This window comes from Gallus gallus, chromosome 7 (genome assembly GCF_016699485.2).
Source record: "Gallus gallus isolate bGalGal1 chromosome 7, bGalGal1.mat.broiler.GRCg7b, whole genome shotgun sequence".
NCBI lineage: Eukaryota > Metazoa > Chordata > Aves > Galliformes > Phasianidae > Gallus > Gallus gallus.
Window position 1 is genome coordinate 18,135,699 of NC_052538.1, and position 18,306 is coordinate 18,154,004.

The 18,306-nt window shown below is 35.6% G+C and overlaps 1 protein-coding gene across 8 annotated transcripts in view; it reads right to left on the reverse strand.

The window, feature by feature from the left end:
• Positions 1–18,306, reverse strand: part of UBR3 (ubiquitin protein ligase E3 component n-recognin 3 (putative)) — a 96,047-nt gene that overhangs the window by 36,992 nt on the left and 40,749 nt on the right. For 3 of the 8 annotated variants that reach the window (XM_015289667.4, XM_040704162.2, XM_040704163.2), the window contains 10 exons: positions 17,876–18,017; positions 16,125–16,232; positions 15,374–15,547; positions 15,154–15,183; positions 13,611–14,071; positions 11,428–11,516; positions 6,408–6,557; positions 5,855–5,988; positions 2,768–2,878; positions 561–773 (listed from right to left, as the gene is read on the reverse strand). In XM_015289667.4, coding sequence (XP_015145153.2) covers positions 561–773; positions 2,768–2,878; positions 5,855–5,988; positions 6,408–6,557; positions 11,428–11,516; positions 13,611–14,071; positions 15,154–15,183; positions 15,374–15,547; positions 16,125–16,232; positions 17,876–18,017 — 1,612 coding nt within the window. The remainder of the gene's footprint in view (positions 1–560; positions 774–2,767; positions 2,879–5,854; positions 5,989–6,407; positions 6,558–11,427; positions 11,517–13,610; positions 14,072–15,153; positions 15,184–15,373; positions 15,548–16,124; positions 16,233–17,875; positions 18,018–18,306) is intronic. The other 5 variants (XM_015289668.4, XM_015289669.4, XM_015289672.4 and 2 more) reach the window with 5 other exon arrangements.

Genomic DNA, 18,306 nt, shown 5'->3' on the forward strand with positions numbered 1-18,306 from the left:
GAGATTCTTCACCTTGCATTATTTCAGACAGTATGTGCATTGCACAAGGACATGAAAATAACGTCGCCATCAAGATTGGAGGCCTTTTTTTTTTTTTAGTCTTCATGAAGCTTTGCAAAATGTGAACATCTGGTAAACTACACTCCAACTACAACAAATGTTCCATATCTTAAATTGTTCTTAACAAGCATTCTTTTAACAGCTTCCAGTCAGAAGGATATTGATATTTTTATATTGTAAAGAAATGATAAATGAATTTAATATTATATTTAATACTATGACTCAGTTTCATGTAAATTACAATGGAGATAAGTGAAAACGTAATCCACAAAAAAAACTACAGATCACATTTTTGCTTTTTGTATGTCTTATTCTAGCAGGCAATCCAATAAATGCTGCAAGCGTTTGAAACATTTTGATTAAACAATGAAATAATGTCATCTTCCATATAAAAAGAATATGAAGCTTCCCACGTTGTCACATTTCTAAGAGGTCACAAATATAATATAAGGTAAAAACTGATATGTAGAGGCAAATTAACAAGGATCTTTCTGCCTTACACTGATGCTTACTGGGAAAGTTCCCAGCTGTTCTTGAAGATCTTCCACTTCCTGTACAAGATCTCGCATGCACTTGTTACTGTGACTTTGCCAAAGGCTTCTTTCCACGTTGTTTCCAGGATAACAAGGAAGAACGCTGTTAGCAAACTGCCTACATAGAGGACAAGTAAATTCCCCTTTGTCGACTGAAAAACCTTGGAGAACTTGGTCATTCTAAAAGAAAATAAAGAAAACAGTAGTTCTAGGTATATTGATTAACAGAGACTCAAACCAGAAACTGCAAAGAAAGAATAATTCTCACTGTAGCAAGTGAAAAGCTCTACTGCAGACTGCTACATTCCTCCAACTCAACTAATATTTCTAACTTAAAGTACTCCCCAGTGTTTACAATAAAATACATAATAAAACACAAATACTTCAGTGTGGTACTTCGAACAACTCATGCATGTTCTCTCTGATATTTCCCAACAACATCCTTTCATTTGTCAAAAGATAGTTTCATTTTCAGTCACAAAGTACTTAAATATGTTTGAGTAAGTACAGAGCAAGAAAGTTAAGCAGCCACTGGAGAGCAGCATGAAAAAAAAAAAAACAATTGATTATCATAAAGGATAAAAAAAATGGACACAGAAGTATCTGGGAAGTGCAGCCACCTTCAGCATACTCCCACTGCTGACACATGATGTTGAAGGCTTCCCACCCTTGGCAGAAGAGAATAGCTAAATCAAGTCCAATTATAACTTAAATATCAAGCAATTGGCCCCATTGCTAAGGCATTCTGGTAAACTTACACATACTTTTCTGGATGTTGATCTCTGATTGTACTTATCCACATAAACATGAAGTCTATAAATTATTTTGGTACTAGGAATGCTACAAATAGCCAAAATTATTACGCGCTAATCCAGCTAGCAGAGATAGAAACTAGGGCCAAAAGTTCACTTGAATAATCCATAAGTCTTGAAGAATAGAATGAGATGGAGTAAAATTTTATTTGGTGTTTAGGTAAGAAGCCACCAGGAAAGGAAATTCAGTATCTATATGATGAAAAATGTTACTTTCCTAAAATTCTGTGAAGTGAGATTCTACAGTAGAAATAAAAGTTTTACTTAATTACCTTGATGACACAATTACCCCTAGAGGCACCTTTACAGGTAATGGAAAAGAACAATTCATTATCGAGTCCAAAGGTGGCTCAGACTCCAGCTCCTCAGATGCTGAATTTCACATCATGAACAATGCTGATATTAGCTACAGAACACTGTCATAAACTTTGTTTGTTTCTATTTAGAGAAAAGCTATGAACAAAATAAAACTAAGGAATTATCACATAAAATAATTTCATTAAAAAAGCAATCCCACATTGAAAAAAATCATAACTTAGTCTTTATTTTATTGCACTAAATAATACAGAAATAAATAATTGCTTAGTCTGATAACGTCCTACCACTGCTCTGCTTTTAGTTACATTCTGGAGTGCCACTAAGATCCGCAAGTGGGCTGCAAAAAGAGGCCAGCAACATTAATAGAAACACCACACTGCTTACTCAGACCATACAAAAATACGGATGTCTGTTCCAAACAACAGCTTCTGAGGTTTGACTAACAAACTATTTTAATGTCATACAAACAAGAGTAATTTCCTAATGGTATTCAATGAGGGAAAAAAATTCTAAGAGTTGAGCTACTTTAACTCATTTCTCCAAACTGTATGCATATAAATGACACACATAATGTGAGATAAAAATCTAACTTTTCTAATATGAAGATTCAGTTTTGACATTAACTAAATCTATGCTTTTGACATACATCTTTTTTTTCAATTCCTGGATAATTTCTACTACACTTTAAACACCAAAATAGGAATCTATTCAACAGGAAGGAAAGAAACGTGAGGAATGCACTAAGTGAACAATGCACACCAGAAAAAAAGAAACAACATGGATTTCACTTTTTAATAACAGTGTTACTTTAATCAAGCATTTTTTCCTGATATATCTTAAGTTATAAAACAAAGTGCTTTTGTTAGGATCTTCAAGGTGTAATAAGAAATCTATGGTTTGGTATGGTAATAAAAACAACTTGTCTATTGATGCAAAACATAAGTACCAAATCATCTGTCCCTGAATTGGACAGCATAAATCCAACTGAATTTATTGAGAACAGTATAGATCCAAGTGAAAAAGACAATCTGTAGTTTTACTTACCCGTAAAGACTCCATGTAAGATTTATGACAATCAATGTGTAAAGTGTGACCACAGGTTTGTACATAAACACCTCCTTCCCAACCTATTGAGACTGCTTGCAGGCAGGAACTCTAAATAAGTAAATAAAATAAAGACACAAAATGGTTATAAGAGGTATTCACCACAGCATATTTTATGATTAAAAAACAACACTGCATGCAAAAAAACCCCATCTAATTTAAAAGATATATACTATGGAAATAAAAAATTATATTTTATAAGTATTTACTTATAACTTACATATCTGCCATTATGTTCTTTCCAACAGAGCTCATCACTTCAGTTAAATTTCTGTAGTTCTTATCACTCAAGACAATGACCTCTATAAATAATTTCTTGCAGTACATTATGAGAACAGCTCTATACTTCTACCAGCTATTCCAATAATACAAGCTTAGCTTTCCCATGCATTTTATTTTTTTTTTATATAATAAATTTAATATCTAAATCAGTTATATAATTAAATGGCAATCTGTTATCAAAATTGTCTTTTTTTTTAATGAGTTATTGAACAACACTGTCAACAATACACCATAAAGGCAATCATGTATTACTAGGTTAAGCAAATTAAGTTTTATACTAGGAATGTTTTGAAAATGGGGACTTTACTCAAATATTGCACTTAACAGCCCACATTTCAGACCTAAACAGTTAAACAATTGGTAGCTCTTTAAAAAGTCATAAACTGAAAAAAGTCACCATCAGCAAGCTTACAATAAGGAATTCTTCAAAATATGCTTGCAGACTATATAGATACAGTCAACCTAATTATTGACTATAATTAATCTCTTATTCCCCAATAAGTAATTTCATAGACAGACTGAAATTCACATTCTAATTATACATTTAAGTAACTGAAGAAGATTTACAGCTACTGGTATTGCAAAACAATTCTTAGTGTAGACTCACCCTAAAATGGTCTTTAATATAGAATACAAAACCAGACACAACAAAATAACCAACGTGTATTTTCTAAGGATGTCCTACCATCTCCTAGCCTCATTTTTGCTGTATACGAGCTAATACTGTCTGCTAGAAGGCAGAGAGTACTATAAGCAAGGCATGGCCATCAGACATATCCAGATAAAGCCCCACAGGACACATGCTGCAAGCAGGGCAAGCACTATCAAATGGAATTATTGATGCTGCTTGGTGGCATTTGTTTATTTAAGGACACATTCAGGTAAACTTAAATTCTACTGTGTCTTTTCCCATTTCTAAGATTCGTATCTTGTAGGAAACAGCAGACTCCTCAACATTAGTGAAACCTGGATTACCTGACCCTTAATGAAATTACCTAGTCTGTATACAGAATACAGGTTTTTCCTACTTTTCCCCTTTGTAATTAGAATAAACTATAACATGTTTCATAACTAAAAATGTTCCCATCCCAGCAACATTTTCTTGCCTCCTGAAATCTGTTGTCAGAGGAAGGACACTCACTGGGAAGGACACAGTTGATAAACAAAGGACTTTTAATGCTTAGCTCAGCTGAACAAGCCACTCAAGACACTATCAGATGTTTCCATTTTTATGCCAAAAGTAATTTAAGGATTAGTCCTTTCATGCAGAGACATATTTTAGCACTGTACTGACCTAGAAACTTGAAATTAGAAACAACTTAATTCAAATAATGTTAATGACTGAAATTTTTGAAAGCAGGATGCATTTGCTCACTGCATTATAGCGTATTTTAGACTAGTCTGTTGGTAATGTTACTGCACAGAAGAGGAAAAAATGTACTTCAGTGAAATCAAACTTCTGCAGAACAGTTTGCTTGGAATGTCTTCCTTTTGCAGTGGGCAAATGTAAAAATAAGGCTATAATATTAATTCAATACTTACGATTACTTCAGTAGGAAGCCATTTTCATTAACAATGGGAAATAAACAGGTGTACACTACTGACACAGAAGCTTGACAATCTTTCTCAGCAGGAGAAACTGAGATGTTATACAAAGTGTGCTACTTCATTTCTTTCTTTTAAGAGAAACATCCATCATTAACCAAAGGACAGATTTGTAGAAACACTGTCTAATGCTACCAACATGAAAAGAAAATTTTGACATGTTTCAATTATCTGTGGATCACAGACTATGAGACAGCTAGCTAACATGTCTAAAAAAAAAAAGCTTTTTTTTTTTTCCTCTTTAAAGCCAGTATCTAAGCTTCACAGTGCTGGTTACTTGGTAAGACCTGCCCAAGAGCTAGCACGTCGTAGGATACATCTCCTCCTCCAGAATGATATCTCAGAACAGAATTATATTGTCTTACACAGCTGTCTTATACAGTAGCAAGGAAAATAACAGGCAGCATTTCCATAAAGGTCTAACAGTGAACAAGTCCTGTTAAGTAACAAGAATTGGCTCTCAAAATTAAATATGAGAAATTGTAATGCACTGCTTTTAGCTTCACGAAGCAAAGCAGAACTCTCTTTGGAACAGCTAATAGACTTCAAAACAGACAATAACATATGAATGAATGCACATCTGAACTACAGTAATTTTGTTCAACATTCAGAATACAGCAGAACAGGACTTTCTTCTGCTGGCCCCTCCTTTCCATTCACTCTTTCTCTATGATAGTTCAGAAAGTTCAGAAAGCTATTATAGGTCAAAACAGCTCTTTCCATTTTCTCTCTCCTGCTGAATTACTTACTACCAACAGTAATTCCTTGACTGGGTTCACAGAATGGCCACAAGAAAGCTGGTGTTTTGAAAGTAATACTTAAGACAGAAAAAATGTGTCTCAATTATGTGGTCACACTAAAATGTGAAATATTCTCTTCTAGACAGTATCTGCAGGGATATTTTCCAATAAATATACATCTGTAGATATGGTAGTTTCCTATGCCAAAAACATAGATAGGGGAAAGCTAGACATCATATGAAAATGAGGACCCTATCAAATGTAAATATGAACTACTGCAACAGAACAAAGTGTTCACTAAGTGTATAAATGAAGCTACGAGGAAGACTGTTGTATTTTCATTTACCTTTTCACACAAGTCATTTCTTAAGTGGCAGTTTCAATCAAGTGAAATACTTACATCTTTAAAGTATCGCTGTAAAGTTGTAAGCCTCACATCATGCAGTGCTGCGCAGGTATCCCAAGGGTATATCTGCTCCTCCTCAGTAGTTGGCAGTTTCTTTGGCTCAGTGCTATTGCGGCATTGACCCAACACTGTATACAGAATAAAAACAATAAAGAATGCAATGAATAGCAATATACCAAAGAACGAAGAAAACAAGCAGGAATATTCCAGCTTATAGCTACAATGTGTTATCTTGAAATAAGACAGTAAAAGAAAATTACTGAAACACTAAGTACTGAAAGCAGTGCTTTTGCACTGGAATTGTGCACACAGCTATTTTCTTTTCTCTTTCTTCTACGACTTATTTTCTACATATACTGCTGAGTTTGTAGAAATTACAAAGGAATTAAAACTGTTCAACTCTTCCAAACATTTAAAATTTCCCAGTACCCTTCAAAAAGAAAAGAAGACTTCATTGTCTTTCCACACTGTGATATTCAATAATATTTATGCATTCATTATAAAAGCTGTAGAATCACTGCTTATCTAGTAAGTCACATGTTCATACCTGAAGATGCTTGTAATAGTACAACTAGACCTGTAGGTCTGTCTTCAGTAGAAGGTCCACTTTGTCCACAAATAACACAATCATATATTGCCTCAGAAACATGCTGTTCTGATGTAGCTATCTCCATGGCAGTATCAGCATCTGGTGATTCTAAAAAGGAATAAGAAAACCAAGGGAAAGAAACCCAATTGCACTTGCACTGATATAGTGAAGAACATGCCAAAATGATTTCTTTAGTTAAATCTCGAACAAAAATACTGAAGGCTACTTGAAACAAACCTTGCTCTTTCAAGTAGAGACTTACACAGGGAATTATACATTTTCCCATACTCAAAACTATTTCCAGTGAAAATAAATACTTAGCTCAACTTCTGTATTAAGCTTCATCTTTTTAAAACATCTATAAAGCTAAGATGCAACTTCTGTTCAATTAGATACTATCCCAAAAACTCTGAATACATTGAGATGAAGGGTAAATAAATACAGAATCTCTTCTAATTATTGTCAGAGTAAATCTAGGGTAACAATTATAAAGATGCAGAGTCAACATTAATGAATTAAATGGTGGTATCACCACTCACACGCAGATTGGGTCATCAATTCTAAGTACCAGTCATTTTTATTTTTATTTTTATTTTAAGATAAACAGTTTAAGGAAACACAATATATATATATATATTTTAATGAAACTTGGACAGTCTTCAAAAAAATTGGGATGCATTAACAAAGTAATATGTTGTTATACTATATAAGATAATGGATAATTTAAGATTTGCCTTCTAAAAATTGTGTGTTTTTCCAATGATCTACACTGTAACATCCTAGGGACACAGACAAAAATACAAGGCTAAAGATCAGCTTCAGAGCACTGAAGCAATTGCAAGTGATTCAACTTAGCCCACATGACAAGCAATGGTAATGGATTTTGGAGGTTGGGAAGGGTACAATGTTAACCAAAACAGAAGGAATTTTATTACATTTGGACAGCTGGTTTAATATCATAGAAGAGCCAAGGTTGGCACGGACCTCTGGAGGTCCCCTAGTTCAACTGCCCCAATCAAAGCAGGGTCAGCTATCACAGGTCTTGCAGGGCTGTGTTCCATCAGATTATGCCACCAAAGCTAATTGGAGATAGATTTTATTTGAAGACAATGAAAATTCTTTACTTAACAGTTCTCACACATTCCTACTTTCTTAATCTAAGTTCGAGTGAAATTTCATGCATGGCCAGAGAAAAGAACAAAAGTCATTTCTGCAAACTGCATACAAATAGGATGTGCCAAAACCTACTTGAGATGGTCTCCACTGAAAACCATCTAGAAATAAAGCTAAGAATTATTTTCTTGTTTGGAAGAAAAGCACCTTAGGACTAAATGATTCTCTCCTAATGGCTCAGGAATACATGCTGTCAAGACTCTTGATCTAGAATATGAGGGGGTATGCTTTCTGTTTTAGCCCACTAAGTTTCCCAAAGAAAAACAGTGCTCGCTAGCCTTCAGCCACGTGCTTCATATCTCCCTAAGGAGCCCAAGGTGCTGGACGAAGAACCCAAAAACCTTCAGTCTATCAACAGTTCTCATGCAGAACAGCTCTTAGGAACGCCCTCTTCTTTTTAGGAACGCCCGCTGTAAGCTCAGCAGAAAAGGCAAGCATCTTTTTTTGCTATGAAAGACTCCAACGTTCTCAATTCACAGGGCAGCATCGAAATTACATTGTTTTAGCATGTTTGGATTTCTCAGTCAGTTATTGAGGGTCATATGAATGAAAATGAACTACAATCTTCCTTGACCTACAGCTGTTAACATTGTACACACATCTATCACCATCTAGTGGCAGACAGATGACACTGAACCAAAAAGCAGAACACATCAACTGGAACATTTTTTATTGCTCAAGTCCAAGCAACCAGAAAACCTCACAGCAATTCAAGCACAGGAGAAAGGAAATATTAAAGCTATACTTCATATTTAACATCACCTCATAATTGTGTAGAGCACAACTACATGACATGAGAATGACCTTAGGATTGCTGCCTTTAATTTTTTATCATTTGCTAAAACGTCATAAATGAAACACATAATATGCATGCATTCAGTATTTCACTAAGTGCCACACTGCATTCTTTTCCTACAATCTGATTATGAACAATTCAGCAGAAGTCCTTAAAATGAGTTAACATTTTATGTTAGAAATACAGATCTTCAAACATAAAAGAAATTTAAAACCAATCCAGTATGCGTGATCTACACTTCTATTTCCTACATGCAACAGGCATATCAAGAATCAAGCCAGTTTAGTTTCAGAACTCAGTGACCAAATGCACATTTCCTTCCAGCTGCTTAGAGCTAGTGCTAGGCCACTCTGGCAAACAACAGAATTGCATGGGAACTACATTTCTAGCACACCAAGGAGGGCTTCCTAATCAAGCAATTTCCCCCTAGAAAGAAAGCAAAGTTGCAGTGCTATTTTATCCATTAGATACAGAAAACACAGAAACATAGAATAAAAACAATAAATCTAATAAAAAGAACTTCCAAGCTCCTAGAATGCAATTCTAGGCTGCTTAATAAAACAATTATCCTATGTCCTTTTATATTTACATTTGAACTTTGAATGCAATATAACAAAATTCCTTCTAGTTTAGCTTTGAAACAAAACTAATACCACCATTACTGTCTTGATTGTACCAGGTGCCACTAAAAGGTGAAGAATAATCTACACCTCCTCCTTTTGCTTCCACTCAAGCTCAAACCCTCACCATCTTTTTTTTCCCCAATACTAAGAAGGCATTCCCATGAAAGCAGCACTTGTGCGTTACATCCCAGAATAACGTTGCCTTACTGAGCACTGAAAGAATGCTTTACTGGCTATTTGCAAAGCTACACGTTTGGGGGTATTATTCCACCATCTTTCAAACCGTTTTTGCAGAAGGCTTCAGTTTTCATCTGAGCATAAGCTGCTAGCAGCCAAAGCAGGACAGCCCAGCACCCCTCTGAAGATTCAGAAGTCAGAGCTCCGTGATGGGAGGGAGAGGAGGGCCAGCACACCTCCAGGGCTAGGCCTGAGCCTGCCAGCTGGGCAGCAGCCATGTGAGACAGCAAGTGTATTTTATGTTAATCATGCTTTGGAAAACAACCAACGTTGCTCATAGCTTAAACCACTGGAGAGCCAGAGTTTTAATCTAATTCACTGCACCCACACTTGTCCTAACGATGGCAGTGCACATGGAGGAGAATCAAATGGGAAATGCACGATAACTACATGCGGCACTGACATCCATTCACCGTTCTCCCAAGGTTCATCCCATGTCATAACAAACCCCACAACCTTACAACAGCTTCAGGTCTTTTTTTTGTCCCTGTAAATTAATACAGAAATCAGGATAAATACAAACAGAGGTAAAAATCACCGAAGGATGAAAATATTTAAGCTGTGACAGAAGCCCAGGGTGGTGCCAAGCACTCTAATGTTCCCATGTTTTAAAAAAAGTTATTTAGTTGTTGGTTTCGTTTCTGTACCAATAGGAGCAAGAGACCCAAAGTTACAAAATCTCAGCATTTGCCACCTCCTAGCCAGTACCCATCAGCCTCCTACAACCTCAGTTTCATCGCAGAACACATTGCTGCCTGATTTCCCCCCCACCCTCTATCACGCACTCTCCCTGGCTTAAAGGTGTGATTCGTTTCCCCTCTTTTCCCTACCCAGACAAATCCCAAAACCCAAAGGGTTGTGTAAAAGTGTCTGAAGACAATATGTATAATTTACAACCTCTGACTTCAGTCAACATATTTCTGGCTGTATACGTTGTGCGTCAAAGTGGCCCCCTGGCATCAAAGCAACCATTAGCATGCTAATATCATCTGTACTGACCCAGCACATCTATTCTCTAGAGATCAGTACTTAATTTATTTTTCTATCTGGGTTCAGAAGATTGAGTGTTAGGAAATATATGTCACCTTGCATTAAAACTCTGCACTTCTTTTTATAAACTAGCTAAGGAGCATTAGCTTGAAGGACAAAATGAGGTCCTGCTGAGACTCAGCATCACAGGAAAGAAACACAAAATCACATCAGCCACTTCAGAAATAGACCAGTCTACCAAATTTTCTCTAAGTTACAGTTGATTAAACAGTTTTGCAGCTTTGAATCACTGTATTTCATATTTATGAAACTTACACAGATTGCTACAAATATCACTGCATTTTCTAAAGGCTACTATTAACCTGAGGCAGAGGGATTTATTTTTGTTCTTAGCAAGCTCAGCCTGAAAGGCAGCAGAGTTTCCAAAATCTCTTGCATGAAGTTCCACATGATAATAGGCAAACCACAGCTTCCCACCAAGACAAACACTCTCAAAACAAAAACGTAAAAGCAGCTATACCAGCAGATAGGAGGTCTACAGTGCCTTCTATAACACGCTTTTGACTCACTGGACATTCTCAAGTATTTCTATGTGCTGCCCTTAGTAAGACATTTCAGGACGTATTTGTCCATTTTTTACATTTATCCTGCAAACAGCTACAGACAGCACAGTGGATTCTGTTCCATGCTCACTCATTAACACAACTCTTCCTAAATTTCACTTAATTATGTCCAGGCAAGCTAGAATGGCAAAGCAGTTGTACAGACAACATAGAATATAAACAGAAGGTAACAGAAAATGCACGTTCACTCAATGATTTTCTCAATTCTACACATAAATAAAACCTTATTAAAATTTGATGCTCTATAGCCGTCTTAAATTACATATTTAAAAATTGCAGACAGAGACCAGTTTTGGAAAGTTTTATATTAAAAAGGAAATACTTTACAACACATCACACTGATTTAATTACTTCATCCACGGCATACTAAGGCAAAAAAAAGCATATGCATGAAAGGTAATGTGTTGTTCTTAAATATTTTATGAGATCATTTATCCAATTCCTTCACAATTATCTGTTCAGTATTATCTGTTCGAGAAAACATGACTTTAAGTAGCTCAAGAAAAAAAAGTGCAGTTAATCACAGAAAAACTTACCAACATCCATGGCAGTTTCCATGAAGCTTTTCTGCCTCGAGGCAAATTCAGCCAACAATTTCTGTTGCCTTTCCCTGGCCTTCTGTCGTCTGCGTGAAAGAAAAAGGGGAGAGTGGGGAGAAATGTGGAAAGGAAAAGAATAGAGTAAGTGTCAAATAGAGTGGAAAAAATAATGCTAGGCTGATTACAATTACCACTTTAAATATCATTCAAAGCTCAAACTCTCTAAATAAAAAACTGATTTTCAAGCAAAAAAAAGAAGAATTTATTGCTCTAGAAGTAGATTCTGGTGAGAAATAAACAAGCAAAAATTCTTAATTCTGAAAGGAAGTCATAAAATTCTGTCCTAAAAAAAAAAACTTCCCGAGGATCCTTGCTATCACTAAAAACAACCAAAAGAAAACACTTCCACCACCCAGGACCTTATTCTTGAAAGTTATCTTTCTACTATACAAAGGCAAAGCAACAGAGTGAAATGCCTGGCATCACAAAAATCCAAGTGCTCATGAACAACCAATCAACTTGCAAATGAGATAGGCTTTTTCACTCTTTTTTGCTATCAGGCCTGATGGCAAGAGAAATGATTACGAATAACCCTTCTCCATTTGAGACTCCTCATACTGGCATCCTCTCCCCAACCTCCACTCAAGATATTGGCCACCAACAGTTTTTACCTCTTGACTTAAGTTTGAGATAGCTTCCAGTTTGAAAGCACTTCTTATAGAAACACTTCACTCCATTCTTAAGATATCACATTTGATTCAGTTATTTCTGTATAATCTCCTAATTCCTGAGCTCACCAGTGCCTGTTATCATTATCTTTTTACATCCATCATTATTCCTTTACCCACTACAACATGCATATTCACTAGATTTTCCTCTTCTGTAAGTATCAGGAAGGGATCTTCAGTTTGACAAGAGTTTACAGATAAGGGAAATTGAAGAGTTCAAGCGGGGGATAACCAAACCGAACTCGCACTATAGCTGCTCACCAGATGGAGATGTGGTGAGTGCTTTACATAGCACCAGCCAGTGCAGTAGGGAAGCTCTATCAGAGCTACGAACTCTGTTTATTAGCATTAACAACATTTTTTTTCCCCACCTAGTTAGAGATTATTAGACTAACCAATGAAGAATTTCAAAACATCACACAGCATCTAATATGAATCTTCTTCAGTCTACAGCACTGCCTGACACTCACTAGCCTAGCGCAGAAACAGACGCGTACAGGCTCAAAACAGCAAATTTAATGCAACTTGTTACCCTAAGGTGCCCTGTATGTCAAAGCTTCTAACCTGTTTTCCTAAAGGCACCTTAAAAATCCAAGCGTCTCTGCCCATTTATCTGTCACACTGCAGAGCCACCGTTTCTCAAAATAACTTCTATTTACAACAATCCTAAGATTCATTATTCTGAGGATCGTATCAGGGCATTTGCTAAGCCTGTTTTTATTTATTTCCCCCTGGGAATTTCTCAATATATGCCTCAGCTGAAAGCAGAGAGACTGTAAATAGAGGCCTTTAATAAGAAGACATAAACAAACCCTGACAGATTCAGTACAGCTCAGTAATTTTCCATGATGGCCCATGGGGGTATGACACTGCAATTGAAAAAATACTGCAAGCAGCTCAAGTTCTCCTCTAGTTCTGTATTTTGGTTTCTATGGTGACAACTCCTTGTATAAGCAAGGCCAAATTTGTCATTATATGTCAAAGTAACCAAAAGAGGATCACCGCTGAACACTAAGTCTGCTTGATCTTCATTAGTACAAAACTGGACTTATAGAAATAAATAAATAAATCAAGAAAAGGTAAAAATTACAGCCTGGCCATATAAAAGCAATGCCAGCCTATCAGACCAAGTCATTTTAGTGTCACATTGTTAGTAAATGTCACAGGTCCCCAAGTGTCTCTATGGATTTGAGGACAGGAAGATAGTCACTCAAAAACAAAGAATGACAAAACATTCCTTTTCATGTATTTCAATGGTATTCATAGATCATTGCAAATGTTATGTTTCCTAAAGGGAAAGAAATAACTTTACCCTTTTCTGTAAGGAAAGTTACTTGATTCATTTACAGAAGGGTGGGGATCAATAAGTCTAGCACTACTGAGAACCAGATAAATCAGTGCATGCAAAACACATATTGCCCTTCTGCCACCCTGTTTTGTTAGTAATGTTACCTTTCTTCTTTATCCAACGTTTTCTTCTCTGCAGAACTAATTTTTTTGGGCGGTACAGGAGGCGTCACCTTTCTGCATATCTCTTCTATTATACGTTTATTCAGTCTGCTCTGTACAGCAGCTTTCAATAAAATTCTTTCTACTGCTGTCATCCCATCGCCATGAGAGTATCTTGGAATTTCGGGGTGGATTAAAACATCCACATCATCCAACCATGGAGGATAATAAGAGTTTTGTTTTCCTGAGAGTTTGTGGTGTAATTTAATCAGCAAGGATAGCATACTTTCTTTAACTTCTAGAATGGCTGTGGTTAGCTGTGGAGTCGCACCAGGTGCTGACCATTTCATTGATGCTTTGGGCCGAACCACTTGATTTGCTTCACTGGTGTTCCGATTGATGATCTCCTGAAATTTTTTTCTACGTTCTGCAACCAAACTGAACACTTGAGCTGTCCCCGAGTTCTTGTGGAAATAAAATAAATTACCATGTTTAATTTTCAGAAATAAAGGATAAACAACATGCATTTATAAAGCTATAGTAATATTTTCAATTAGGAGGAAATCTACAAAACATTTTAAGATTCTCTCTTCCAAACTGTAAATTCAAATGTGGAACACCAAAATATTAATCCTGCATGCCATACTTTTATACCAACCTGATATATGCAGCTGCATAAAAAGCCAAATACAAGAAGAAATTTTGTCGATGCCAAACAGCCTAACAACTAACTTTGCTCTAGTTAAACTTAGAATTCTGTTCTCCAAGCAATATTTTCTGCTCTTTCAAGAATATAATCATTGTCGTACCTTTGAGCTACTTAAAATTTCTTTAATACAAGTCTACTGAGCACTGTCACACAATGTATCTCAAAACACACCCCCACAGCCGCTGTCCATCCTGCTTGAATTAACTGAGATCCAGAAGACACAAACCCGTACTTGCAAGCAGAGCTCACTATCCCATTCCGACAAGTGCAGTTACACTAATGAATGAGCTCACTCAGTCAGTCCCAAATTAAGGAAGCATGGAAACAAACTACATATACTAAATTCATAGCAAAAAGGTTTCCTGAATATTCATTTTGGTTCCAACCCCACCAAAAAAAAAAGAAAGAAAAAAAAAGAAAAAGAAAAAACACATAAAACCTGCCAAAACTACTTTGTTTCAAATGCACTTTCAAATTAAGTTTAAACTAACCTAGATTTAAGAAAGCTAGGACTACTCCAAATTATTAAATGTTAGTAGTATCTTGGCAAGACAAAAAAAAAAAACAGGCCTAAACACAAAGCTCAAGCAGTAAGCTAACAAAAATGTTTTACATTTGATATAAAGTTTTAAATTTTTAATACATATTTTGAAATTAAGGGCCGTTCTTTGATGCAAGTCCACTACCTAAGATTACAAATCAAGAATATGAAAAAAGCAATATAAATTAAAAGGAAATTCAGGAAAATTAGAAGATGTCACTGAATGTTAAGGTGAGCACGGTTAAAGCCATATTGCTAGTTAATTGCTTAGGAGAACAAACGGCACACAGATCTACCTCTCTCTGAAGGCTCTTCCGCCTTGAACTCTGGTAGATTGAGGACAAAAAAGATTAATTAACTGTAACATTAGGAAGGAAATAGCTGAAACAAGTTCTGATATAAAGAAATATTACCCTAAGAAATTTATAAAAATAGTAAATCTCCCCTTTCCCCCACCCCAAATCCAACCAAACAAAACCATCAGCAACAGGAAAGAGACGGGATTCATTCACTTACTTGTGATGAAGCTAAACCATCTGAACTGGTACTTGCAGGTGGTTCTTTCTTCACTTCTGGAGCAGTTTCTGGTACTCTTACTCGGACGTAGTTAATGAAATGCCGCATGTTAGAAACCAAGTTACTACCTGGAAACCAACTGTCATGGCAACGCTCTTGTCCACCTGTAGATTCCTGAAGTAAAAAATAAAATTGTACCTATTTCCTCATAAAATCTACATAGATTATTGCAACTTACAACCGTACTGCAAAAACTTTCAGCTCTCCACAAGATATCAACATTATGGTAAAAGTACCTCACTAAAGCTGATACAACTTTTTAATTGAAATTATTACATCAGTCATTATTAAATTGTAGTAATGACCTTGAAGACTACAACTCTAGTAAATAAATATATATCATGTTATCATTGCTATCTAACAAAAGCAAAAGAAACAGGGTAATAAGAAACTGTGCAATCTAAAAGTAACACAACAAATAATCCAAAGTTTACACAAGTCAATCTCAAAAATGAAAAAAGGTAATTCCTATAAGAAAAATATAACTGCTAATGGCAATGTTGATCATGGTTTCATTTGAAAATCTAGGAATCCGAGTTTTAGGTTCAAATCTTTTTTTTCCCAGCAAGCTACCAGTACTGATTTACAAAATATTAGTAAGGATGTATAACTGATCTACGTTGAACCACTAGACAACACTTTTTTTAATGAAAATTTTTCAATGAGGTTCTATTAAAATGAAACATCTTACCACCTCTTCATCTGATTCGCGTTCTGGAGAATTTTCCAACCCCAGTTCAATCAAATACAAAACCATACAAAGGACGTGTTCTGACAAATTCTGATGATCCATTAATATCTAGGCGGAAAAACAGATAACCACATCTTAAAACGTTTTTATCTTTTACATTCTCACAATCTCAGTTACAAAAAAGAAAAAAGAAAAAACCCACAAAATAAAAGAAATTGCCAAAGACATCTATAACTTACATTGGGAGGTAAAGAAAGAAACCTTAAGTCTCATATGAACAAAAACGAAGTACAACCTACAGGTTTTCTTTCAGCACAACCTTCCAGGTTACTTAGACTACAAAAGGCCTTGAGCTACATATGCTATTTTATTTATTTTTAATAAAATCACTGTGCTTTCAAAGACTTGTGTCATGAGATATGAGTATCAATTACCAGGAAAATATTAGGCAGGCAGAAAAATATGAACATCACTTGCAGCCCTAATGTATTTTTGGTAGACTCTAAGCTCCAACTTCAGTACTTGGGTTTTTTTTTTGTTCCATTGTAACACTTTAGAAGTCTTATCACATTCATGATATTTTATTTTTCCACATAGATTTTTGAAATTGCACTCCTAACATAGAAAAAGCTATTGCTTACTGAAGCTACTAATTTGTCAGCTTTTGAGAAAAAATACTTTTCTATCGTAAAGGTGAAATCTATTGAATGAATTCAGATAAACTCTTAAGTTTTCATTCATGCCAATGATATATTGTCAATTTATAAGACACTTCATTACAGAAAGAAATCAGGTAAAACAAGAAATAGAAATAGGAACCTTGTGAATGCCCCACACTTCTTGCTATATCTGCTGTATTTAACAGATTTTCTGCTTGACAAAAGCTTAACAGTGAAATGATGAAAGAGCTTAAGATTAGCAGGAAAATCACTGATGCGCCTCAATCAAACCATTTTTCAATAGTCCCTCATCTGCTTCTGCAGCACATTGCCCTGAGAGCACTTTCCAAGTACCAGAAAAGACTCAAAGATTCATCCTCTGATGCATGTGCTCTTGAAAAACAATGCGTTTCTCTTAAAGAGAACAGATAACTATCAACAGAAAATTTAAAGGCATAAATTAGTCCTGAAAAACAAGCACTATAACATATTATCAAAGACAGAACATATCCAGAAAGTGACATTAGAACCAACTTTTTTGAGACTTATTTGCCACTTCAGACGTAAGGCCATCAAGATTGCACACATTTAAAAACGCTGCTGCTGCCATCCAGCTCTTCAGTAGGAGCCAGAAAAACACCATACAAATCATTATTATATCCAAAACCCACAAGCAACAAGTCAAATAGCAAAGCTGATCATTAAGAGTGTATTCCTTGAAGTAGGACTGCCCATGTACTTTGGATACCTAACTTAGGAGCATGTAATATGAAGTAGTCACTCATGAAATAATCATCATGCTAGACCTACAAAATAAATGTGAAATAAGAAATCTCTCTGCAGTCATACAACCAATTAATGAATACAGTAAAAAGGAAATTTTAACCACCTCAGTCATTTTAATGTTTTAACGTTTTTTAGCTCAACTAGCAAGAAGAATTCTAACTGAAAGTATTTCCTCATGAGAACAAAATAAATGTTACATAAACTTGAAACTTACTATTCAAGAACACCAACAGAACTACGATTCTAAGCGTTCCTTTCTACAAAATGAAAGTAAAACACTGGACTTAATGAGAATTATGACTGTACCTTGTAAAGAAGTGTGAACAGCACAATGTGCAAGGTTTTACAGTGTAAAAGTTTTACGAGACCTTTGTAACTCGGATGTAGCGGTGTTCTCTTCTTGTAAGGAGGCCACGGGTTCCCAGGGAATTTACCGCTCTGCTTTAAACTGTTGAAACATGTTAGATTTGTGTTAAACACAACAGTAATGCAGACAACTGTCTGCTACCAACAACTACACTGTGCTCTTTGTTCAGAACAACTTCAGAATCGATGACCCATTTCTCAGTTTAATTTCTCTAAGCAACATTCCAAATATCAGAACATATACACAAACAGCACACAGTTCTATTTTTCTGTAGATTACCACTGATCAAAATGACATTTCTAAAGCCATATGAATTGTTAATTACTGCTCTCAATTCAAGAATTTCATTTTCTTCCTAAGACTTACACTG